Here is a 24,301-nt window from a genome sequence, read left to right on the forward strand (position 1 = left end):
TTACTTTTGCCACTTCAGTCGCTAAGTTTAATACAATTTTTCACTGTGAGAGAAAATTTAATCTCAACTTCAAAAAAGTACACTTGTACCCACTCCCAATTTTACTGAATCCCATCCTCGATGTGGTTGCCTCTCCTAAGAGCATTTATAGCTGCAAGGCTGCCCTCTAGTGAAAAAAAAAAAAACTCAAAATGAAATACAAAGACTTGAGAGGCTGAAATGTGTGGCATGTGCATCAGGAGTTTACATCCTCTGCTGCACATTATTACAAGAGAACTTGAGTGAAAACGCATAAACTGCAAGAATTCCGGCACCTTATTAAGATTACCGAACACTTGAAACACTCTGCCCTCAGTAAAGCAGTAACTTGTCTCCCTTCCAAAAACAATACTAAGACTTATGGTCTGACTAAGAGAATCAAGCATTAAGAGGAAGCATCCGTCAGCTCTGTAGTGACAAATGGCAAAAGCATTTAAGTAGTTTTATACATGGCAAAGGTGCTTTAGTGTATGCTGTTAATATCAAAGGCAAACTTGTGTGGAAAATGAGCAAATGCATACAAAGTAGTCTGATATTAGAAAAAATAGGTTATGCTGGCCACTCAGAGATTTCAGCAAGGCTGGCTGGCTGTTGACGGAAGAGTGCTGGTGCTTTGTCCACACCCACTCACCCCCCCCCACACACACACTTTCAGAGCTACAAGTATGTGTCCTGCTCTGTGCTGCTAAGGCTTTGTGTAGATCGCTGAAGAGTAGATTCTTTGGCAGAGGGGAGGTCTGTAGGAGGCGTTTTCTGCTCTCCAACTGAGTCCGTTTCAGTCTGCGCCGCGGCCTCTGGCATCACACTGTTGCCTGGAGGCGGGGCAGGCAGTTCTGAGGATGACGATTGAGGGTCACTGGGAAGAGGGTAAGGATTGGGGATCTCCTCTGTGGGCTGGGATTTCTTCATGCTCTTCTTTTTCTTACTCTTCTTCTCCTCCTTGCCCTTCTGCAGCTGTGGGGTAGTCTGAGGCACTTCAAGTACAATGGTGGGGTTCTGCTGCAGGTCTTGGCGCCTGGGTGGCTCAGCCAGCATGATGATCCGAGCGCCGTGCATTCTCGGAGGTGGTTTGAAATTGAGCTCTCCGCGGTTCTTCTTCCAGCGCTTGAGCTGGATGTGATGCTCTCGTTCCACGTCTCGTGCCGTCACCGGCACCTCGAGAATCTGCAAAAGGAAAAATCAAGTCACCCGGTCACTGCTGTGCTCACATGTTCCTTCCATGACTGGCATTTGTACTGAGACTGAACTTTGTCTGCAAATGCCAAATGACCGCCACAAACAGTCAAGACGGCGCTACATATAACAGGGGGTATTGTTTGGGAAGACAGACCCTCACACAAAGCTCGATACAAGGAACCAGACACCAGGCAGCCAGCACTCTGGTCAATTTGTCTGTGTGTCACTTTAATTCACTCTCTCAGACTCGCTGGTGTTCTCTTGACTACTTGTAGGAACATTTATTGTTCCCTCTAACTCCTCCCTCACAATATGACACAATGCTGTTTACATCACTGCAGGATAATCAAAAGCGACTTATCAATAACAAAGTCAGGTCACATGTTTAGAAAACATTGATATCAGCAAAGTAAAATAAACTCTGTTTTTAAATCATGTTTTCCTTGATTCTTATCGTCTCATTAAAGTAAATAGGTAACTACGACTCACTGCTAGTGCAATACCTTCAGTTTTTGGAGACAGTTACCACATTCAACTCTAGGCCTGGATTACACTTCTACTAGCTGCAGATCAAAGATCAGAATCACTGCCAGGACACTGAGGACTTTGCTCATGGACATTCCAGCAGCCTTAAGGTCAAGCGATCTGGGAAAAACCCCTTACCTCTCGAACGAGGAAACCCTCCTGCATGTATCGAGGCTCTATCGCCCTGAGAAGCTCCATGGTCTCATACTGGCCTTGGCAGGCCTTAAGCTTCTCACGAGTTCCCAACATGCACTTGAGTAGCACCAAGCCCACGCGGAAAATTATTTTCACTCCTAAAAGCAGGAAGAAGGAGCCGATGAGTCAATTTCAGAGTAAAGCGGCTCTATGAGGCACCACTGCAGATACATACCATCGCAGAGGAACATGTCCCAGACGCGCAGCACTGATGCCCAGGGTAAGGTTCTGGAGAAGGCACACATAAACCATTCAGTCATGTAGAGGATGGGGTCGATCTTATGTTTCTCCAGATGCCGGAAGGCTAGAGGGGAGACGCGTCGCAGCAGGGCGAAGAGTATCTCTCCATCTAACTGTATAGCTTCCTGAAAGAGGGAGCGGTAGGACAGTCTAAACAAAAAAAACGTATTGTACTCTGCATTGTTGCTGCTGAAATGAGATATGCACATAGACGCTCATCTATTAAATTAAACCAGTCCTTATTATTACACATTGTTTTCCCATTATGCACGACTACCCAGATTTTGCACTTATGAAGAAACATTTAATTAGCAAACCTTCTTTCATAACATGGAATTCATAACTGCAACAGAAACCAAGAGGAGGCAATTATTACGCAAGAAAGTTTACTCATACAGCTTACTGAGAAAATAAGTCTGTAAACAGCCCACTGGTTTCATCAGAAAACCATAACCACAGTGCCACTGCGTCACACACACTGTGGGCAACAAAATACACATTCTAGTTTTGCTGAGCGAAAGGCTTACAAGTAGGTGTGCACAGCTCTGGTAGCAGTGAAGTTAACTGAGGCTATATTCTCTTTGCATTTCCAACACTGAGCCATGTCATCATGAATGCTTTCAAGTGTTTCACTCTCACCAGGCCGGGACTGTAGTAACCAGGAAGATACTTCTCACAGATCTGGACCAGCCCCCAGAAAGCATCCTGTAGAATCACACACACACACACACACACACACACACACACACACACACACACACACACACACACACACACACACACACACACACACACACACACACACACACACACACACACACACACACACACACACACACACACACACACACACACACACACACACACACACACACACACACACACACACAAAAAGGGTAGTTCTTTGTTATACTTAGAGAGGCATTCCAGGGGTCACAGAGAATCTGGAAAACATTAGAAATGTTCTCTTAAATACAAGATTTTCTATCCATTCTACCCTTATGAAGCACTCGGGCCCCCTTAGGACACTGGCCAAGTTGGTGTGTATAGTGCTATTGTGTCACACAGTGTGGTGTCGAACCAAAATCCTTTCCCAAGCAACTATCCACACTAAAAAGCCATCTTTGCAACACCCCGGACACTTATTTAGCTGGTTATTTTTGATGCTTTACCTAATTTACTTAATTGAAATGCTCACCAGGACATAAAAACTGCATGTATATAACCACAACACACATCTGATAAATCCACTTCAAAGTCTGCTCTTTCTCTTACGTCTTAAGTTCATACTTTAGGTTGTGACAATGCAGTGCCTTACACGTGGAGAATTTTCCTTCAGCACATTAATTGGTTGGTGCTTTTAATGACCACAAGACTTTCCTCAAACTGACAGAGTGTGTCTAAAATCACGCACGTAAATGTCTAACATGTGCCCGAAACAGCTGCGCTTTCAAAAATACCCGTGTAGGGGCGGACGGGCGTAAAAGTTGGAAACTGAATGTGAAATAAACCGCAATGGAGCAAAATATGGTGTGTGTGGTTGAAGGATGTGTTTATGTGGAATTCATGGTTCCATTAGGTGATACTCTGACATACATGCAGAGACTTAATCTGTGGAATGATAGGATTTTTCCAGCGATGCTATCCGCTTAGTTTTTTAGTTCAAAATTTCCAAACCCTTTTACAGTCACCTTGGCTGCTATCATAATCTCAAATTTGATGTATTATTTATACTATGGAGCAGCTCTGGAAATCATCTACAGATTACATCATCCGTACACTCAGTCTCTCTGCAGTTCAGCTCAAAAATACTTTCCCGAGGTCACAAACTAAAACTGAGCCTTACAAAATAAGAGAAACAGCACTATTTCTATTTTTAGTGTGGATTTTAGTTTTAAAGACCATAACAAGTCTTCAAGTGTTCAGATCATCCACACCAAGGGACACATTTACATGGTGAGCGATGGTGTGTGTGTGTGTGTGTGTGTATCAAAGGCAATTCGTACCTCAGCAGGCATGTGCATTAGCAGCACTGCAGCAATAGGAGCCTGGGCCTGGCAGTATCCCTCCTCTGGTCTGTAGAGAGTATAAGCCTTAAGAACACGGAACAGGTCCTGCTGCCTGCGCACACACACAAACATGCAACATTTTAGCATATTCAAACAAGATGCAGTAAACAACTCCCGTGTGGTACGTCACATTGTGGTAGACTGCTCACCCGTGTCCTCCCCGTGACACAAACATCTCGTGAAAAGGAAACTGTCGATGGAGGTCTTTCTCAATTACATCAACCCATTTGGGGTCTCCCGGCTGGCTATCCAGCTCCTGACAAAAAGAGCATGGGGGGCATGAGAGCGAGATCTCTTTGTGATACGGTATAAGCGATTACATTGTCTTTAAGTAGGAGGACTACAAACCCCTGATTCTTTTTTATAGGATTTAGTGATCTCAGCAATAAATTAAGTTAGTCATTCACTATAAAGGTCACCAAATTGTCTAACCACTGCATGAGCAGAGGCTAGTTTTAAACTTTAAAAGATTCAAGATCTGCATCATTCATTTGATGTTAGTATGCATTTTGAACACTTAAACTGAATAGAAAACAAAACAAAAAATAAATAACTAATAAAAACTGCAATTGCTCCAGTTCTTTGGTAAAAATATCTAGGTTCTCACTTAAATGAGTAATACTCGTGAATGACCACACTTTCAGTACCAATTTCAGATGAAATTTAAAAATGAAATGAGCTCAAAGTAGAGTTTAAGCAGAGCTGTGAGGAGGAAGTGAAAGAGGAAGCCGTCGAACCTGAAACTTTCCTTGGTTCTGCTCTCTCTTCACCTTCCCACCAGACAGGTAGAGCCATGCACGGCCTCTGAGGGCAGGAGGAATTCCTTTCTGGCACCGCAGCCTCACCTGAGTCACAGAAGGAAAGGGTTTTCCAAATAAAGCAATATACCAAAGGACCATGGGAGAATGTAGCTTGAGAAAAGCTAAGAGATGCAATCTGGTATGCAGATACAGCAAATGGTTTTCATCAGAGAGCTGCTACTGGTATTTGTTCCCTTTTTTGAATAAGTGTAGTTTTGTACTTAGAAACTAACAACTTACACTGCTGTTGCGTTGATGCGTTGACTTGCAGCACTGCATGCACTCTAAAAACTCTTACAACCCAGTGACTTGACTTCCTTCTTTTCAGCAATGAAAATGGCCAGTTACTACTTATCTAGATCACCAATGTTTTTGGCAGATGCAAGATCAGAATTTGATCAAAGACGAGCCAAAATTTGAGGATATTCTAACATCTTAGTCTCTTATTAGAGCTTCAGTTATATATGTAACATTAAAAACATGCCACGTGATTTATCTCTTTAGGATGCAGAAAACAAAACTTTATCTCCAAGGGGGCAATTACTTAAGGTGCATAGAAACATAAACAGAAGTCATACACACACTCTACCACCTGTGACTCGGGGAGTAGAGCGGGTCATCTTCTTATTGGAACGTCAGATACCGAACCCCAAAATGATCTAAAGGCCTCCAGCAGTGTGCGAGTGTGTGGAAAGGATAGGCATAGAAAAAAGCTTGTTGCTGCAACTGTAGGAAGAACATTATGACCTTCAAAAGGCCCAAAATGTACTAAAATGAATGCTGCAAAACATCACGTTGATAAAATTTGATCTCAACTTGTGCCACGTCTCCAAGTTGAGGCTTTGCAATCTTTCAGGATTGCAGGAATCGCAAACAGGTGTTGTCGCAACAGATTAGCTGACCTGACCTTCACATTTGACTCCTCTTAAGACTTTTGACTTGACTTGCATTACCCTTTCTGAGCACATTTGTTTGCTCTAAAGCAAAGCTGGCACACTTCCTCAAGGACAGTACAGTTCTTACTGTACAAATATTATCAATCATGGGGGCACAATAAAGGATTAGAAACCCTGACCTTTAATAGTACATACACAGTGAGAAAAGGAACACTTCTTGCTGCTAAATTAGCTGTTTCTGTCATGTACTGAGCCACTTTTTGTATTCCTTTTGAAACAGAATCATTTTATATGAAGCCAGTACAATCACACCCTGAATCTGAAACCGTCAATTTGTCATACGGTATATGGGGTGATACAGGGACGGGGTTGTGTCCTGGCTTGCTGCCGATTCATGGGTGTGAGGTTGCAGCTTTACGTCGATTCGCTGAGAGCATTTCACACAGAACCAGCTAGACGAGCGAAGCTGCAAAACAAAGTGTATACAAAGTCTGGTCCTTGTGCAATCATTTGAGCGTTACCATTTGCTTTGTTTGATCATGTGTAAGAGTACCTGTGACTGGGGGGAATGAAGAAAAAAAAAACCCTCCTAGAAACGACAATACAATTCAGCAAACAACCTTCAGAAACTCTTTTAAAGAAACTGATTTGGTGAACTTCACATGGCTAACAGCATGGGAGGCGTACAACCAAGCCACATGTTTTATGTAACTGATTTAACACCTGGTGCTGACCTTATTGAATCGCTTGATCATCCACTTGTCCCAGTGGCTCAGCATGTCCAGCCACTTCACCTCTCTTTGCCTGAGCACCGCTGTAGGTATATCCTGAGCTCTGGTTACACAACAGAAGGAAAAAAAATTAGAAAGCTCAAATCATTTTTGCACTTTTCACTTTAAATGGAAATGACAGCAAACGAGATATATCTTCTCTTAGCACAGAAATAATTAGACAGGTGACAAAAGTTTTTTCAATAAGGTAAGTCTGAAATAAGCCTCCAAATTGGCCTAAGCTCTAAAAAGAAAACAATCTCACAAAGACAGTTTATCGTTCTGCATCTCCCATCAGATCTGTGTGTGTGGCCATCACTCATTTGCAGTCAGCGAACTATAAAAGATACAAACTCAAGACTTATTTAATGTCAAAGCCTCTCTGATCTGAAAGAGCTGCAGTCAGGATAATTTAACAGTAAAATATTTACAGGCAAGGAGGGAGGGGGGGAGTCAAGGACTTTACATTATATTTTCAAGCAGAAAAAGAAAACGTAAGCAAGTATAACCTACATTATGAATGCGGTCTGATGCTTTACTATGGTATGTAATTATCTCATCGGCACAAGCCTGTAATTGTAGGGCTGAAACGTCTTCAAAGAGCTCTTCTTATTTAAGACAGACCTCTTCTGGTAACAAAGTGCAGCCTATGTGTTGTAGATCAGTGCAAGACTATACTGCAGCTTCAGCTCCCAGAGCCTTTAAACAATAAAGAGATACTTTTGTTGCCAAACAGTACAAGCTAAACACTGACTATCTATAGAGCTGAGCCAAAAGAGGCCCTCTGCTAAAGAGGCACCAAGAGCTGCGGCTCCAAGCCTGCCAAAACTCCACAAGACAGGAAACTCCCAGCCAGCCGGTGCTTGCCATAACTTTTACCCACTCCTTCCACTGTTTCACTGCTGTCATGTAGGCTTTAGACCCAGCACAAAAAGAAAAGCGAAATAGATTTCTTACAAAAGAACGAAAAGAAAAGAAACTGGTCTAAACTGTACTGCCAAAAGGCCAGAGATAAATTAAATCCAAGCATGACACAGACAGCCAGAAGTGCTCAGTCAGCACCCCCCGCCCCCCTACCACCGCAAAAAACTGTGTGACAGATTAAAAGAAAAACAGTTTAACATTACATGGCAGAAATAAGAAGATTAATAGGACTCATTCAATCTTCATCTACGCGTTTACTGCTTGTGTTGACTGTGGCAAACAGAAGGTAATTAAAAAACAAAGAAAGAAAGGAAAAAATAGAAACAACACGGTGCCACGCAGCTGGTTGGGAGCTCCGTTTGTCTGAGGCACATAACAACACCTGCACAATTTGTCATCACAACTAATGCACAACAGCAGGCTGCAAATTTACTACCTATTATTATCATCATCATTATGCATGGCAAAACAACACAGATGGCCTCAGAGTTAGAGGAAACTTACGTGTCCTCCGAGTACTTCTGCGCCCCACCAATAAATCCATATTTATCCGTCTGCCTTTCGCTGGCGAAGCCGTTGATCTCCGAGTCGGATCCCAAGGAGCTTTCGTCGTCAATGTGACTGCTGCTAAGAGTCCTGATGCTCCCCGTGTCCACAGATCGAAGGCCGTTTTCCATTTTGTCCATGGTAGCATAAGAAGAAGAAAAAAAAAATAGCCTTCTAGCCGGGACAGCTAACGTCAGCGAGCTTGTGGACAACCCAGAGTCAAATCTGCTCCTGTGCATATGCTGTCGAGTCAAACTGCACCGACGCCATGATTTCTGGGCGCGAGTTAAACTTTCCAACCGCTGTTTTGTCCGTAAATCTTTTCTAACGGTGCGTTCCAACCGCTGGGTCACATTAAACTGGTTATGCTTGAGTTAACTTGAATGGGTTTTCCCCCAGTTTTAACATTAGCCAGCTAACTCTGGGTTGCTAACGTACTAAAAGTTAGCCTTAACTGCTTGTGACAACAATCCCAAACTATTTCTACATTGACCCCACCTTCAACGAACCGCCGCTACATTATTGTCTAGTTTTACATAGTTAGCCGATTACTTACTAAACCACCTGGTTAACGAACTAGTACATTTTGTCCTCGGCTAGCTGCGGCTTGGTTTTGCCGTCCTGTCATCCCACCCGAGAATACTAGACAGATTTCTACCTCCCCTAGTATCCCAAGCCTACCGCCCTCGCCTGGGCTTTAACATCCTAATGTTATGTCTGCCTCTAGCGGCTGCAGAAGAAAGAGGAAGCGAATCCCATGTCTGCTCTTTTCTGTGGGCACATGTGACCTGTCCTAATCCATGTCATGTTGCTAGATTTGCAAACAAAGCAGCAACAAAAACCGACTTTTTAAAACTCCTTTATTTCAATTAATGAATCTCGTGGGCTCTACATGTTCTTACAAATTACCACTTAATGTGCATCACAGGGAAGAAAAAGACTGAAGCAAGTGTGAAATCATGACTGCTATCCAGAGTATTATTCTTTTAACCTTTAAAGAGGACATGTTGTTTGCACACAATTGTATGAAAAATGCCATATAATGCAAACAAAAAATTACAATTTTATGACACAACAAACAACAACAAAAAAAAGCAACAAAAAAATCATGTCTTCTTTCTGCAAGGATGGCTCACTTCTTTCTTCCACCTCTCTCCTTCAGTGCCAGGTGAATGATCGAACCGTTGCTCATGTTGTAGTAAGCCAGCGAGTTGGAATCCTTGATGAAAATACCCTGAAAAGCAACCAAACAAAAAAAAAAAAAAAAACCCCAACAACAACAAATTAATAAATCAGCCATTTATATTAATTAATGCAGATGAGATCAGACATTCCAACAAAGCCATGAGCAAATTTTTACCTCATACTGCAACTTCTGTTTTCCTGCCGGCATGCCTGTAGCTTCATGGATTTTGACTTTAATGACAGACACCTGCGGAGACATTACATTTGCACATCAATAAGAATGCGGTTTGTGAACCCACTTAACCGTAAAGAGAGAAAACAAACCAACATGTTGCATACCTGGTCTGTGACTGGGACAGTGAAATTCAGCACCTGGCCATTCAGCTTCCATTCACTCTTGTCCTGCATGTTAGGAACCTGTACTTTAACAGCCACTGGACCCTAGAGACAGGAAAAAGATTCAGACACAAAAACAGATGAAACTACATATCCATGTTCTACTAAGTAGGTTAGCTGTGTTTATTTTCAACTACCACAGCTGGAAACAAAGCCCTATATTACTACCATGTGCACAAAAACAACTGTTTTCTTTTTTGCATATCTGAGAATCTTTAAATGAATCTGATGGTCACACAAAGTCCCAATCCAGTCTACTGAACCATGAGAGTGATGTGGTAGCACTGGTAAATTATAAATGTAACGTAACACCTTTTCCACAATTTACTGATCCTACAAACCTTGTTTCTACGAAGGAACTCCTCCTCCGGAATCAGGTTATCCTCAGTCTTCATCTTCTTACTGACAGGCTCATCCTCATGAGGTGGGGGTGGGTGGACAGGTGGTGCTGGAGCAGCACTTGGTGGCTGTGGCACAGGTGGAGCAGGAACAAATGCTAGAGGAAGGGGAAAAAATAAGGTTATTTGAATTTAAATATAAAAATAAGGAAGGCTGTGTACAAAAGGTTTGGTTACCAAATTACTCCAAGACAAGTACTATTTTCCCTAACAATGGTCATCTAGTTATTTCTCATAAGCACTTTAACCTTCTAGAGTTGACGGATGCACAGGCATGTCCAGAACACATGATTGATATAAGATACTATAGCAACTATAGTATCTTACATCTATAGCTACAGTAGCTTACATGAGTCATGTGATTATGTGCAGACTTTAAACTATGTTCCAGTTTTTAAATTGTCTTGATAAGTATGGTTTTATTTGACCTACGATCAATAATTCATGGCATGCTTTTGCTTGAAAATGTGATATCCTAAGGAAAGTGCTTCCAAAAATAAAAAATTACAATTACAATGCAAAAAAAAAATAAAAATAAAAAACCAACATAAAATGACACCCTACTGGTGGAAAAATATAACATCAACCAATCAGAAAATTATATGGAACACGTGGCATTTGGTTGCTGAGGAGAAGTTGTGGGAGCAACGACAAAAGAAAGAACAGCGACACCATTAGCAAGATTTGAGAATCGCAAGCCTGTCTGGAGTGTAAAGGTAGTGTGTAGTCTAGTCGCCTTATTGTTGTGTGTGCTAAAACATTGAACCAACTGCTGAATGTCACAATGCTGGTTAAAAAAAAAAAAAAAAAAAAAAGGCCACCATAAGCAGAATGGTGGAAAACAGGAGAAATGACACACGCTGGAAGTGTCAGGCCTGTGATGTGCCCCTGTGTCCTGTGGGCAGGAACTTTAGTGGCAATTAGTTGTTCAAAAACAACGCCTGAGCCATTACCTGTATTTTATCTAACTCAAGAGCAAAATCAAAAGTAGTAAAAGACAGCCAACTATACCCTTGACCCTAGGGGGTTAACTTACGGGCTGGAACAACCATGGGAGGTGGTCTGGGAGCCATGATGTGAGGCGCAGAAGGTGGCATGGGAACCACGTTAATGCGGGGAGCAGGAATCATGGGCGGCATTGAGGTAATAACTTGTCCTGGTGCAAGACGCACCACAGGAGCCACAGGGGGTCTCGGAATTACAGGTACAGCAGACAAGAGAGTGGTGCGTACTGGTGGTGCCACCTGTTCAATAACCACATTACATGTTAAAAAGGTACATATGTACAACAAAAAGCATTCAAATGTATACAATTACAATTTTAACTTACAGAGGAGGGTGGGCGAGGCACCGCTGTGACAGGGGGACTAGGTTTAGGCAAACTGGGTGCAGAGGAGGGGATGGGTGGCTGGTGATGAATTTCACTTGGCTTGCTAGGACCAATTTTCTCTTTAGTGTCATCCTCTCCCACCAGTCCTTTGGCCTTGTGAATGGCTTCTATCTGCTCTTGCAGGGTGATGTTGGCCTGTGCTGCCTGCTGTGTACGAGCCATGCTTCCAGAGTGGCCATCCCAGGTAACCTGAAATGCAAAAGAATACAATTAGTATTATTATTATTACTACTATCGTTGTTATTGTTAAACACAGTTTTATAAAAACTGCAGTTACTCAGTGTTTTTACCTTCTCCTCTGGCTTTTGGATTTCTTCTTCTCCAATCTTTTTACCGATGGCCGTCTCTTCCACACCGAAGATATCAGTACGCCTCTCAGCCAGCTGTTTCAAGCTGCTCTCGATATCCAAACCAGGAGCATAAACTTCATCCTCAGTCTGTCTGTCTCTGATGCTGCGGTCTCTTTGCTCCAGCCAGCGTGGATCCAGCAGACCGATACGCATGTGCTCTTGCATCTTACTGGCCGGGATCTTCTCACCGGTAATGGGAGAGATGAGGTACTCGTCTGGAACTGCAACTGAGGGCTGAGGCTTGGATGCTGTTATGAAAAGGTAACATTAGTTAAAAAACAAAAACAAACACGTTGTACAAAGTAAAAACTTGCTCACATAACGAACAGTGTTACCTTTGGGGTCGTAGTCTTTGCGAATGATAACCTGATCTGGAGTTGGAGGCAGTGGAGGTGGCATGGGGGTGTCTGGTGGCAGTGGAGCCTTCATGCCATCATCATCATCATCAGATCCCTAAAGAAAGCAGCAGGGGATGAATCGATTTTGTTACAAGATCTTAAAGTTTTCTTCTTCTTTTTCTTTCTCCAAGCAGTGGGTTAGAAAAGATGTCATTTAATTAAAAGAAAAACATATAGTATCAAATCTATAACTGGTCAGACACGAACAGCTTACAATCCGCAGTAATTAATTACTCCATCCATTCTAACCTCATCCATGTCCTGCACTTGTGTGTCTTGATCAGGCTGTGAAGGCTGGCCTTCACCCCTATCCTCCCGCTCATCATCTTCACCCTCGCTCTCCACTTCCATCTCAACCTCCTCACTCTCTCCAAACTTCTCATAGCGCTCCTGGATCAGGATGCGAGCGCCGAGCTCCTCTGGTGTGGTAGGTGGTGGGAAGTGGCCTAAGGAAGTTGAGATGCCAATAAAGATTAAATGATTGTACCAATATTTAAAGGTGGGGGTTACTATTCAAAGATATAGTTACTGTGGTTATAATTACCTTGTTCATTAGGTTGGAAGTCCACCGTTTCGACCACTACAAAGTCATGCCAGTCGATTTGGGCATATGCTACTCGTTCCTTCTCCCTTTCCTCCTCCTCCTTCTTCCTCTCGCGCTCCTGGTACTTTGCCCATTCAACACGGTACCTTACCTGATGGTTGGACAACAGGACATATTACAAACATGGGAAAGAGCAAATGTAAACGGTTATTTTGAGAAGCAGTCACTGTTAAAACGGAATACCTGGTCCATAACCTCTTTTGGGTTCTCGGCTTCCTTCTTGAGTTTGGTCAGTAAGCCTTTGGGAGGGATCAGAATCTAAAGGATTAAAGGTAAGAATCAAGATAATGCTTAGAAAGTTTAGAATCACCACTTGAATAAATACACACCCAGAGAAGCCCAATCTGTTAAGTCACCTTAGTATACTGCTCCACCAGCTTGGTGAAGTAATTGAAAAGGCTGTGCTGTGGTCGCAAAAAGTCAAACTGGTAGTTCCTCTGTTCCTTCTGCATGAGCTGAGTGAGAAACTGGCGGCCATTGCGAGCAACAAACTGGGCAGTGAGCTTCACAACATCCAGGTCAAATGCTGAGATTGATGGAGGATCTGCAATGAACTCAAACTCGGGGGGAGGTTCTTTGGGGACCACTGTCTCCTGAATTACCTGTGACTGAACCTAAAGAAAAATGTAAAATATTAGTCAGGGTCAAAGACTACCAGTTTTATTTTGTAATTAAAAAAATAAAATAAAGTGCAAAGTGAAGTTCAATGACTTACTTTCTGAGGAAGCTGCTGGGACTGTTGCATAGCCTGCTGCATAACTTTGGGCACTGCTGCAGATGGCTCTTGAGCTTTCCCCTCCTTAAATTCATTGACTTTGTGGCGATAGTAGGCATGGTAGGGGTCATTCGGGTTGAGAAAGTTAAACTTTGGATTGTTGATCTCGTTCTGACGAATTCTTGCTTCAAATTCAGGCCCGTTCCTGTGAATTGGCAAGAATTAGTTATGCCATATACATGAAATCCGGTTACCTTTACATATTTAAAATGCTGCCACATATAAAATAACCAACCTTGCAACAAAGCTGGCTGTCTTGTCAACAATGTTTCGGACCTCGGGAGGTGGATAAATGATACCAACAATAGGTTTTGTGGCTGGGGTTTCTTCTGCTGTTGAATCATTCTGTTTCACAAAAGCACATTTGTTAGTTAGAATAAACCAAAGAAGGGTTAGATGGATAAATAAAAGAATAAGGTTCAAAAAAGAGAGTGGACCACTTAACATCCACCCGATTTTAAATCTTTTCCAACTACACCAAGTAATATTTCCCCTGCTCTACTACAATTTATAACACTCAAAGCATAGACAACATTTTGAAAAACTTTATATTTCGCTGTACTAGTCCACACAGGAGACTAATGAAATATACGGTAAAAACTACCAAGTGCTCTGATGAAAGTAGGTCGGTGAATTTTCTGCGTGAAAAAGTGTGGTTCTGTACAAAACACATTGATTCAAAGATCTGTTTTCAATTTAGCAAGTAACTTGCCGTTGTACTGAAGTGACAGCAAAGTCTCAGCTATTACCTTCAGGTTCAAACTGAGATTTTAGACGCTGTGTGTAGATTTACCATCAAAGGTAACTACGGGCTAGCAAGGTTTAATGCTGCGACCTCAAACGTTTAGCGAAAGAAAAAAAAGATAGACGCTACCTGTTCGCTAAATTCAAAAATCACAGAGACAGTTCAAAGTGTAGAAAGACAAAAATTAACCCAGTTCACAAGTTAGCCGAAAAAAAGCAAGCAGTATGTAGGCTGCACTGCTGGCATTAGCTAACTAGCAGCGGTACCCTTACCTTGTTGTTAGCCTCCGGCTGAACGATTTGAACAGGCCCAGGCGGCATGGCTGCGACTTATTGTAAAACTGGAAGTTACCTGCAAACACAAAACCAACAAGAAAAAAAATATGTATTTTAAACAATCCTTTTTAGCAAATGCTATGTCAACAATAAAGGCTACAGGAGCTAAAAGCTTAAAATTTACCGTGGTTAAACACACTTACTACGTCGCGCTTTCGTTGACCCAATGGAGATGAATTACTTCCGGAAATAACCCGCACAGCATTGTGGAACTTGGAGTACTTTTTTTGGATGTTGCCAAGGAGATGCGGTATCAACAGACTGCACAGTGTTTTTCAGAGCTGTGTCATTTATAAAATAGTTTGTCAGACATGAGTCAGTTGCTGGGTAGTCAGGACTGTATCGAAAGCCTCCGAAAAGACCTGGTTGACCTTCAGGGAGCGATTCTGGACGTGTTTTCTCGAACCGGACCGCTCCGCTTTTCTTCCTGGAAGTTCCCGGACAAGCACTCCTGTAATCTAGACATGGTAGCTCTGCTAGAGCAGTATGACTTTGTGGATGGGGAAGATGCGTTCAATCAGCACTCCCACATTGTTTTACTGGAGTTGGTGGTTGACAGGTAATACATAACAATGACAATTTTATTGTATAGCACATTTACATGAAAACTCAATGTGCCTAACACAGAAAATTAAGAAACATAAAAATGTTAGATGTTTTAATATTGTTATTTTTATTATATGCACAGTGAAAGAAAATCGCGGTTTACACTGTACAATGAAATTCTTATTTTGCCAGTTTCCCTGTTGTGCCCATGCCTTGTGGATGTTTGCAAACAGACCTGTACAAATTAGTGCAGTAGCAGATACTGATAGTACAGTAACAGCCAACAGTAGTGATGGTGTGGGAGAGGGGCAGTGCTGATTGTCTCATTCAGGAGTCCGATGGCCAACAGCTAGAAGCTATTTGAGAGAGTATTAGTGCTTGATTTCAGTCGCCTGTAGAATCTACCTGAGGGCAAAAGTGTGGAGAGGTGGTGGGTGTGTATTGTCTCTAAAAATGTTGTGAGCCCTTGTGACGAACCTGGTCGTGCAAATGCCGTGTAGTGATGTGAAGGCTGCTCCTGTGATGTACTGTGCAGTTTTTATCCCACGTTGGAGATCCTTCCTGTCAGTGCAGCTTCCAATACCACTCTGTAACTGAGGTGATGATGATGCTCTCAACTGTATGTTGAGTTGTAAAAAAAAAAATGCTGAGGATTTTAGTCGACATGCCAGACTTCCTCAGCCATCTTAGGAAGTACAGTCTTTACTGTGATTTCTTGAGAAACTTCTGGATGTTGTGAGATCTTCCCTAATGTGTGTCCCTTGGAATTTAAAGGTTTTCACCCTCTCTACCTGTCTCACGGATGTCTATTGTGTGTATGCTGCTTTATCCTCCTCTTCACATAAAAAAATCAAGAGTTGTCGGTCTTATCTGCACTTAGGAAGAGATTATTTTGCTGACACCAAGCCACCAGTCCTGCCATTTTGTTTTCTATATGCCATCAGTGATCAGCCTAATGATTGCGGTATCATCTGTGAACTTTATAATGCTGCTGTGGGATGAATAGACATGAACAAAATCATTGGTACCCTTCTGTTGAAGGAGGAAAAACTGACACTAATCACTGAAATAACTTGAAACTGACAAAAGAAATAATCAGCAAAAATTGACATTACATTACATAAACACATAATAAGCGTTACAAAATTTTCTTTCCCTCCCTCTCTGGCTGAACAAGACTGCTGCTTCTTGTGCAAAGCTCCAGTGCTTACATTGACCGACTGAGGGGCAGCCACAGGAGAGAACAAACGCCACAGAAAGGATGCCTGTCAGTTGGTCTGGTAGTCACAAACTACTGGAGTAATTTAGTTCAATTTGCCACCATAAAGGTAGGCAGACTGCTTCATTTTAGTGAAGACATAATTAAAAATAATGGCATAATGTTGCCAGTTAACTGATAGATCTCAGTGCTTTATGCTGTCTTTCCTTTTTTAGGAGACTGAACTCAGTAAAAGGCAGATGAAAAGAAACAGTGATGAGACAAACACTGCATCACCTGTCTCACCTCAAATGAGCTCAAGGACCGACTTTTGCAGGCGTTGCTTGTCTGCTTGGTCTTCAACGAGCACATTTGAAATTTCCCCACAGAATCTCGCATCCTCCAGTCCCACCCACAGCAGTCCATGCTCTCCCGTGGTTAGCAGTCAAAACAAAAGCTGCCAGACTGTCGAATCATCGCTCATTCCATGTGATGCGTGTCATCAAGTGCAAACTCTTTTGAGAAAGACAGGAGACGCTTTGGCAGACCTGCTTCAGAGCGAGGGCCTGCCCTCATCTCTGCAGCCTCTCTTAGCAGCTGTGGATGACTCTCTGGAGGTGGGACGCATGACAGCAGGCGATGTTTCCCAGTGGGCCAATGAACAGCGCAGGGACACGCGCAGGCTGGAAAAACACCTTCAAGATGTGCGCTGTACAGTGCAGCCTCTTAAAGACAGACTAGCAGCGGCAGAAGAGGAACAGAAAAGACTCAGGTCCCAGCTGGAAAGAGCACAAAAAGAGTTCAACCAAGAGAAAGAAAAGCTTCAAATAAATTCAGTCCAGCTTGAGTTTTCGCTGCAGAAAGCACAGAGAGTCAATAAAGAAACAGAGAAAAGGCTACATGAGGAGCAACAGCAACATAAGAGGGGTGAGTGAAATTGTTAATAAACATGATGAGAATTCACTGAGATCACTTTTAGTACTTTCACATTTTTGAACACAGACACTATGTCCTTGGAAGAGATGAATTTCAAACTAAAGGAGGAAATAGCATTGCAGCAAAATACCTTACAAGCACTTGGTAAGACATGCACCTAAGATTAATCTACAACCTTTCTTTCATTTTAAAAAAAGAAATAATGTTTTGCAGAGCAAAATAAATATTTATGCTGGCTAAGAAATTTGTTTTTGTGTTAGAACATGAAAAGAAAGGACTGCAGGAGAGTCTGAACACCTTACAAATAGAGGAAGAGGCCTGTTCTAAACTACAGCACAGGATCCAGCAGTTAGAGAGTCAGATCTCCGACACTCAGCTCCTTCTTGATAAGGAGAAAGCCAAGTACCAGAGTGCCTGCCGTCAGCAAGAGGTCAGCATCACAGCAAGCACCTGATTATTTGTTGTTTTCCACTGGGCACTGTGACAGACTCGCTTATGTGTGAGTCACACAGCAGTACTCAAATAGATTCATACAGGTGTTGTTTGGTTGTGTAATCCAGTCAGTGCAGGCAAAGCAGAAGTCTTTGTTAGAGAGAGTCGACGCTCTCGACGAAGAGTGTGAAGAGCTACAGAGGCAGCTGGGGGAGAGAGAGGAGAGGCAGATCGGCCTACAGAGTCAGCTGCAACAGATGTCAGAGGAGAAGGAAGAACTGCGAGCTCAGCTCACTCAACAGCAGGTAGATCAGAGCTCTAAAATGCACTTTACCCATAATAATACCCAAAGAAGACATGTTTTAATGTAGTAGTATATTCTGCTATATTTTTTCCCCATCAGGACCTGTGTTCGAAGCTCCAAAATGAGAAACAGACCCTACAAACACACACAGATGAGCTAAAAAACTTCGTGGATGAGTTGAAGGAATATGTGCAAGCTTTGAGAGAGAGGGAGAGGCTGTTGGTGGCTTTCCCAGAGCTCAGCCCACTGGCTCAACCACAGAGTAGGCCGTTATGAACTACCTACTAACATTACCTGCGTGTATGCAAATAGATGTGGCTTTGCACCTGTCAAGCACTAGTCGACTGCAGCTATTAATACTTTGGAAAGCACAGAGTGCTAGTTTGACAAACTTGGAATTATAAGATCACAAGAATGACCCTGTGCACTTACAGATGGAAGAGACAGTAAATCAGAAAAATCCGTGCACATTAAAGTATTACTCTTGTCTTCAATCTTGTCATTTTTTTCTTAGTTTCTTGGGGGTTTTTTGAGTATGATAATCATGTAGAGTTAATGACTATTTCTAATTTTATTCCATGTAAAAAGGTACAGGAAATGTGCTTCTGGATATGCAGCAGCAACTGCAAGCAAATAGCATTCGTATAAAGGTTTTGGAGCAGGAAAATTCCACCCTTCTTAGAAGTCTGGAGAAACTGGGAGAAAGAGCACAACATAATGCAAGCAGGGTAAGTCATTAGGTAGGATTCTTGTGATGCTGCATAAATAAAAAATGCATGAATAGACGTATATCATGGATGAATAAACAACTTCAAACAGGGTTTTGTGGTTGTTATTTGCTGAACATTATATATATGCATTTTTAACAGGAAGCCTCCACTCAGCAGACATGGACTGCTTCTCTGCCCAACACACCAACAGAAAAACATCCAGCGTAAGTATTCTGCTCTTTAGATTAGTCTGAGTAATACTGTGCATCCATTGTTGCCTTCTTCTTTACTCCACAGGCAGAGCAGTGATGCAGCAAGGCTGGGGTACGTTAACAGAGGAAAGGAAGCAGGAGGAGGAGAGAGAGGTGTGGAGTCAGAGGATCGTGTGTCCGCCTCCCCTCGTCCGTACAAATCCACCTTCAAACACTCCACCTGAACACAGCGTCCACTGCTGCTAAAAGCCACGCAAAAGTACACAGCCCTTCTCAGCTTTCTCACTCCCGGGCCTGGAATCAGAGGAAAAAATGAAACAGTGGAGGTGTGAGCAGAAGCTGCTTTTGCAAGCAATACACCTCTGTTGAGAATTACTGGCAAAAACTACAAGTGCCCAATTTTTTTTCTAAGTAAATGCTGTTTTTTTGAGTTTGTGTGATTACATATTGTCATTATGTACAGTTATAGCAGTTAATATTACAGTTAAGATGGATTGCTCCATAATAAACACATTATTAATAAAGACTGTTTTTTACCGCTGTTAAAATAGGGCAGTTATGGCCCCTGCATATTAGGTTTCATGAAATGTGATATGCTTTCTCAAACAAGCCTGGATGTATCTGAATGGGCAGCCTTCCCTGCGGATTGATCACATGGTTCTAAGTAAATAGGTAAAGTACCTTGAACGTCACGGAGACAGATGTCAGCGTCATTGTTTGTGTGCTAGCTGACAAGGATGAGGGAGTTTCCATGGAAACGCAAGTGCTTGCTGGTTTCGCTGAATCCCTTCTGACCTTCAGGTCAGTCCCTGCAGTGTAAATTTTCAGTAAAATTGAATTGAATAAACAATCGTGTTAGTATAAACACTGACCTTTTACCAGTTTTACCTGAATGGACACATGACCTGTCATTTCAATCACTTCACAGACAGCATGTGACCTGAAGGTTAATCCCTAATTGGCTTAATTATAGCTGTGTAATCAAGCATACAATTCAAGGTAATTTTAAGCACTTTCAACCAGTGCCATAGATGTCACTGAAAATCCTCTCTAATGCTATGCTTGACTAAACATTTCATTCGTATGAAGGAAGATATTTCATCATTTTAATGAGCAGTTTACCATGAATAAATATAAACTATTGTTTATTTAGCTAGTATATACATATGTAAAAAAAACAAAACAAAAACTTAAATGTACCTCTATGATCTAATGGAAAATTTGTGCTTCACCTCATTTAACCTCAGTGTACTGTTGGTGTGTAGCTGTGACTTTCTTGAATAAAGAATGAGTTTGTAGTTTTGAAAACAAACTAAATGTGAATTGTGTTCAATGTCACGATGCAGTCTGTCTTCATTATCAGGCTGGTGCCCACATGACTGCGGGAACTGAGCTCCCTACGGCTGAACAGCCAAAGATTATATCAACACGATGGCAATAAAGGAGCTGCTATTATTTATTGATGCTACTACGAACCCTGTTTATGCTGTATTGATCCCTCTGCAAAGGTTTAAACTTTCTTTCAATAAATCTCAGAAAATCAGTTTCAAATTATTTCCACAACAATTTTGGCAGCAATGGTGGAATTGCTCAAGTGATTTCTTCTCTGCTTTCATGTTGATTTAGGAAAACCTGCAGGTAGACTCAATGAGTCTGAAAGAGTGCTTACCTCAGAGCAAATTGTTGAAGAGATGAGTGCATGACAGCTGAGAGCAGACAGAGTCACTGCTGAAATCTCAATTGATAAAGAAACCAAAGTGGAGAGCGATTGAGACCAACATGAATTTCTGATTTTCAAGGACAATTTTCGTGTTGTGTTATATGTAGTGCCGACGTAGGACAGTTTTCCAATTTCATTGTACTATTGTACTATGTATGACTGTGCAATGACAATAAAGAGTTATCTTATCTTATCTTATCTTACATGGGTTATTTAATTTAAGGAATTTGAAATTTCTCTGTGTTTGGTAAGACGGTCCACCATTCAGGGAAAAGTTGGTAAACACATTTGGCTTGAGCTGATCGCCACAGGCAGACTCCGGTTATTGTTGGTTCCATAAGTGACGACTTCCTGGGGCTGAATTAACAATAGACATTGGCTGTCATTGAGAATCTAGCGATTGGGTCTCTGAGATTCAAAGTGAGCCTCCAGGAACTAATATGGGAAGCTCAAAGTCCAAAACAGAAAACTGGCTCAAGTTAAGTATAACCTAAAATAATCCAAATGTGCAATTTATGAAAAACAAACATGGTGAAATATTGCACCAATAAAATTTGTGGATACACTGCATTTCCAAAAACTCTGTATTTCAATCTAAGATAAAATAATCCAAAAAAAGTGGGAAGATGGTGAAAAGGAAGAAATGACTTAAAAGAAAAGTAGTATATGTCATTTAATGCAGATTGAGGAGATTATTTTATTTTGACAGGACCAAGCAAGAATCAGAGAGAGAAGGTGTTAACAAGCAGGGATGAAAAATTATATTAATTAAAGGTAAACCTTGACCTGGTGCTACCAATTAGTCACCAGTCAATGAACTTAGTGGTTAGTACAGTATATAAAAACTGTAAGATGCTTTCTAATGATTGAACAACACAAGATATTTACAATATGAAGACACTGATCTTTTATATGGATCTTTTAAACACGCATTTGTGTTGTCATCATGTTGTCCTGTCAACTTGTTAGGTTAAGATTTGACATTAAAACTAGTTGACTGCCATTATGTCTGGGAAAGATGGCTTGATTATAACACAAGTGAACAGAATGTTGCAGATGGTTAAATATGACGCAGATTTGCACACACACATTTGTCTTTCAAAAGCTGAACAAAACAATTGGCAAGATTTAGGGCCATGGCTAAAATGAGTGCACGAGTCCCTACATTAGGAAGCGATTCAATTCATTTGCACCTACTTTAGGATTTCCCTGTCCTGATAACCAATTCAGCCAGACAGTGGACAAAAAGGGTACATGTTTTGTTGCAGGAATGTGGAGAATGACAAAAACCAGCAGGTCTTCATCTACCTCCAAGCTTGTGAGGCATTCATTTACTAGCTGTTGTTGGTTCCGATATGACTTTGTATTATTGAAAAATGCCAAATGTCACAGTTAAAAGATACTACTGTTTTGAACCCAGCATCACTTCTCCCCACAGCAGCAGATGGTGAACCACATGATTTTATTGCAGCCATTTCTGGAATCTGTTAACCCAGACCTGACCCACAGGATGCACTCCTGGCAACTCTAATCTGAAGATCTTTGTGAGTAATTCGGCATCGCACAACCCAGACACCAATTAAAATCAAGTAGGCTATGCAGTGATCACAGAACATCTTAGTATTAGGCTTATTGTCATGTCACTATTCAGCTCAAGTTGCTTAGCTTGTAGCATTAAAGCAAGCAAGTGAAATCACTTAAAATGACTTAAGATCAGCCATCCTTTACACCATTTCTGCATAAACACATGGGGTGATACATGATTTTGGCATATTATGGAAACAATGGTTTCTGATTCAGAGAAATCCATCACATATCACAATTTTGTGGTTGTGATGTGGATGTCCTGTCTGCTTCCCCTCCCCTTCAACTGTTTGTGACAGATGGCTGCCTCTCCCTGAGTCTGGTTCTGCAGGAGGTTTCTTCCTGCCAAAAGGCAGCTTTGCTTTCCCACTGTTGCCAAGGGATTGTCTGGTGGGGTTTTGTATGTATTATAGTAAGGTTTTTACCTTACAATATAAATATCCATGAGGTGACTGTTGTGATTTAGCACAATATAAATAAAATTCAATTGAACTGAATGTTACTTTGACATTTATTCCCCACCGTAGCATAGTTAGAAACCATTTGTAGGCTTAGGTTCTTCCCAAAATTGTTTGTGTGTTCATTTTTCCTCCATTTCATGAACAATCATGTCAGTATTGCTTATATATGTAATTCTAGTTCTTATCTTGTGCTTTTGGCTGGACACAAGCATCCATTGGCATTAGTCATACCCCACTTGCCTGGTTCACCTCAGATCTCTCAGCGCACACTCAGTTCATTCAACCTAAATCTCACTCTTCAAGTTAATTTCCTGTTTCTGCTGGCGTGCCCCAGGGTTCGGTATTGGGGCCTCTTTTATTGATTATTTACATGCTTCCACTCTGTCACATATTTCGGAAATACAATATTAACTTTCACTGCTGCGCAGATGACACTCAACTGTATATTTCTTCCAAACCCAATTTCACCCTTCCACCCATCTCACTTTGTGACTGCCTCATGGAGGTTAAATCATGATTCTCCATCAATTTTCTCAAACTCAATAGTAATAAAACTGAAGATCCACTCATCAGCACAGCTTCCACTCTAACCAAATCCCACAAGTTTTCCATTAATATTGACAACTCTTCCACAAGTACCTTGACAGCACTTTGTCCTTTCAGTCTCTTATTAATCACATCACCCGGTCCACTTACTTCCACTTACGCAACATCAATCGTCTCCGTCCTTTCCTCACCCCACATGCTGCTGCTGTCCTTGTCCATGGCCTTGTCACTTCTCGAGTTGATTACTGGAATTCTCTTCTCTTTGGTGTCCCTAACAAATCTCTTCACAAACTCCAACTCCTCCAGAATTCTGCAGCCCGGATTATAACTCGCACACCATCCAGAGAGCACATCAACCCTGTTCTTCGACAGCTTCACTGGCTGCCTGTAGATTCTCTTTCTAAATATTGCTTCTCACTTTCAAATGTATCCATAACCTGGCCCCTCTCGTTCCCTTAGGTCTCCATCCGCCATTCACCTTATTGTTCCCTCTGCCTGTTTCACCACTATGGGGAACAGAGATTTCAGCCACTCTGCTTCCCGACTTTGGAATTCACATCCTCTTGATATCAGGAATACTGGCTCTCTTCTCTTATTCAAGTCAAAACTCAAAACCCTGAATAGATGTTTATGTTTAGACCATCTGTTGAAACTAGCCTACTCTTTTTTAACATTGACTCCAATTGTTGTCTAATACCTGTTATTTTATCCTTTTACTGTTTATCTTTTATGCTCTGTATTGTGACCTTGGGTTTTAGAAAGGCAGGCACAAATAAAATGTATTATTATGATTATTATAAACAACAAAAGGATGTGAATACTACATGGATGTGATTCTCTAAGAGACAGCGCCTGAAATCAAACTCTGCACAGTATTTTTTTTTGTAAATGCTGCT

General features: G+C 41.7%; 3 protein-coding genes across 5 annotated transcripts; 1 reads left to right on the forward strand and 2 right to left on the reverse strand.

Annotated features, from left to right (window-relative positions):
* LOC116323630 (TBC1 domain family member 10A) lies at positions 1 to 8,894 on the reverse strand. The gene is made up of 9 exons (XM_031744006.2): positions 8,139 to 8,894; positions 6,675 to 6,774; positions 4,982 to 5,089; positions 4,394 to 4,500; positions 4,182 to 4,296; positions 2,815 to 2,880; positions 2,111 to 2,300; positions 1,879 to 2,033; positions 1 to 1,203 (listed from the first exon to the last, which is right to left on the reverse strand). Exons 1-9 carry the CDS (start codon positions 8,417 to 8,419, stop codon positions 697 to 699), a joined length of 1,629 nt encoding a protein of 542 aa, XP_031599866.1. The 5' UTR covers positions 8,420 to 8,894; the 3' UTR covers positions 1 to 696.
* A 129-nt stretch (positions 8,895 to 9,023) lies between these two features.
* sf3a1 (splicing factor 3a, subunit 1) lies at positions 9,024 to 14,983 on the reverse strand. 2 transcript variants are annotated; one of them, XM_031743985.2, is made up of 16 exons: positions 14,900 to 14,983; positions 14,694 to 14,772; positions 13,912 to 14,021; positions 13,617 to 13,821; positions 13,258 to 13,515; positions 13,085 to 13,159; positions 12,842 to 12,992; positions 12,547 to 12,743; positions 12,235 to 12,352; positions 11,840 to 12,147; positions 11,490 to 11,738; positions 11,196 to 11,403; positions 10,103 to 10,257; positions 9,705 to 9,806; positions 9,541 to 9,612; positions 9,024 to 9,414 (listed from the first exon to the last, which is right to left on the reverse strand). In XM_031743985.2, exons 2-16 carry the CDS (start codon positions 14,739 to 14,741, stop codon positions 9,313 to 9,315), a joined length of 2,358 nt encoding a protein of 785 aa, XP_031599845.1. In that variant the 5' UTR covers positions 14,742 to 14,772; positions 14,900 to 14,983; the 3' UTR covers positions 9,024 to 9,312. The 2 variants fall into 2 exon arrangements, with proteins under 2 accessions (XP_031599845.1, XP_031599854.1); XM_031743994.2 differs by having other exon boundaries at positions 14,881 to 14,959.
* ccdc157 (coiled-coil domain containing 157) lies at positions 14,929 to 20,637 on the forward strand. Of its 2 annotated transcripts, XM_039621189.1 has the most exons (10): positions 14,930 to 15,315; positions 16,480 to 16,630; positions 16,737 to 17,427; positions 17,503 to 17,580; positions 17,697 to 17,866; positions 17,997 to 18,173; positions 18,272 to 18,434; positions 18,761 to 18,900; positions 19,042 to 19,106; positions 19,180 to 20,637. In XM_039621189.1, the coding sequence occupies exons 1-10, from the start codon at positions 15,068 to 15,070 to the stop codon at positions 19,316 to 19,318; spliced, it is 2,022 nt and encodes a 673-aa protein (XP_039477123.1). In that variant the 5' UTR covers positions 14,930 to 15,067; the 3' UTR covers positions 19,319 to 20,637. The 2 variants fall into 2 exon arrangements, with proteins under 2 accessions (XP_039477124.1, XP_039477123.1); XM_039621190.1 differs by lacking the exon at positions 17,503 to 17,580 and having other exon boundaries at positions 14,929 to 15,315.
* Positions 20,638 to 24,301: the final 3,664 nt, after the last annotated feature.

The sequence above is a fragment of the Oreochromis aureus genome, linkage group 12 (genome assembly GCF_013358895.1).
Source record: "Oreochromis aureus strain Israel breed Guangdong linkage group 12, ZZ_aureus, whole genome shotgun sequence".
Classification (NCBI taxonomy): Eukaryota; Metazoa; Chordata; class Actinopteri; order Cichliformes; family Cichlidae; genus Oreochromis; species Oreochromis aureus.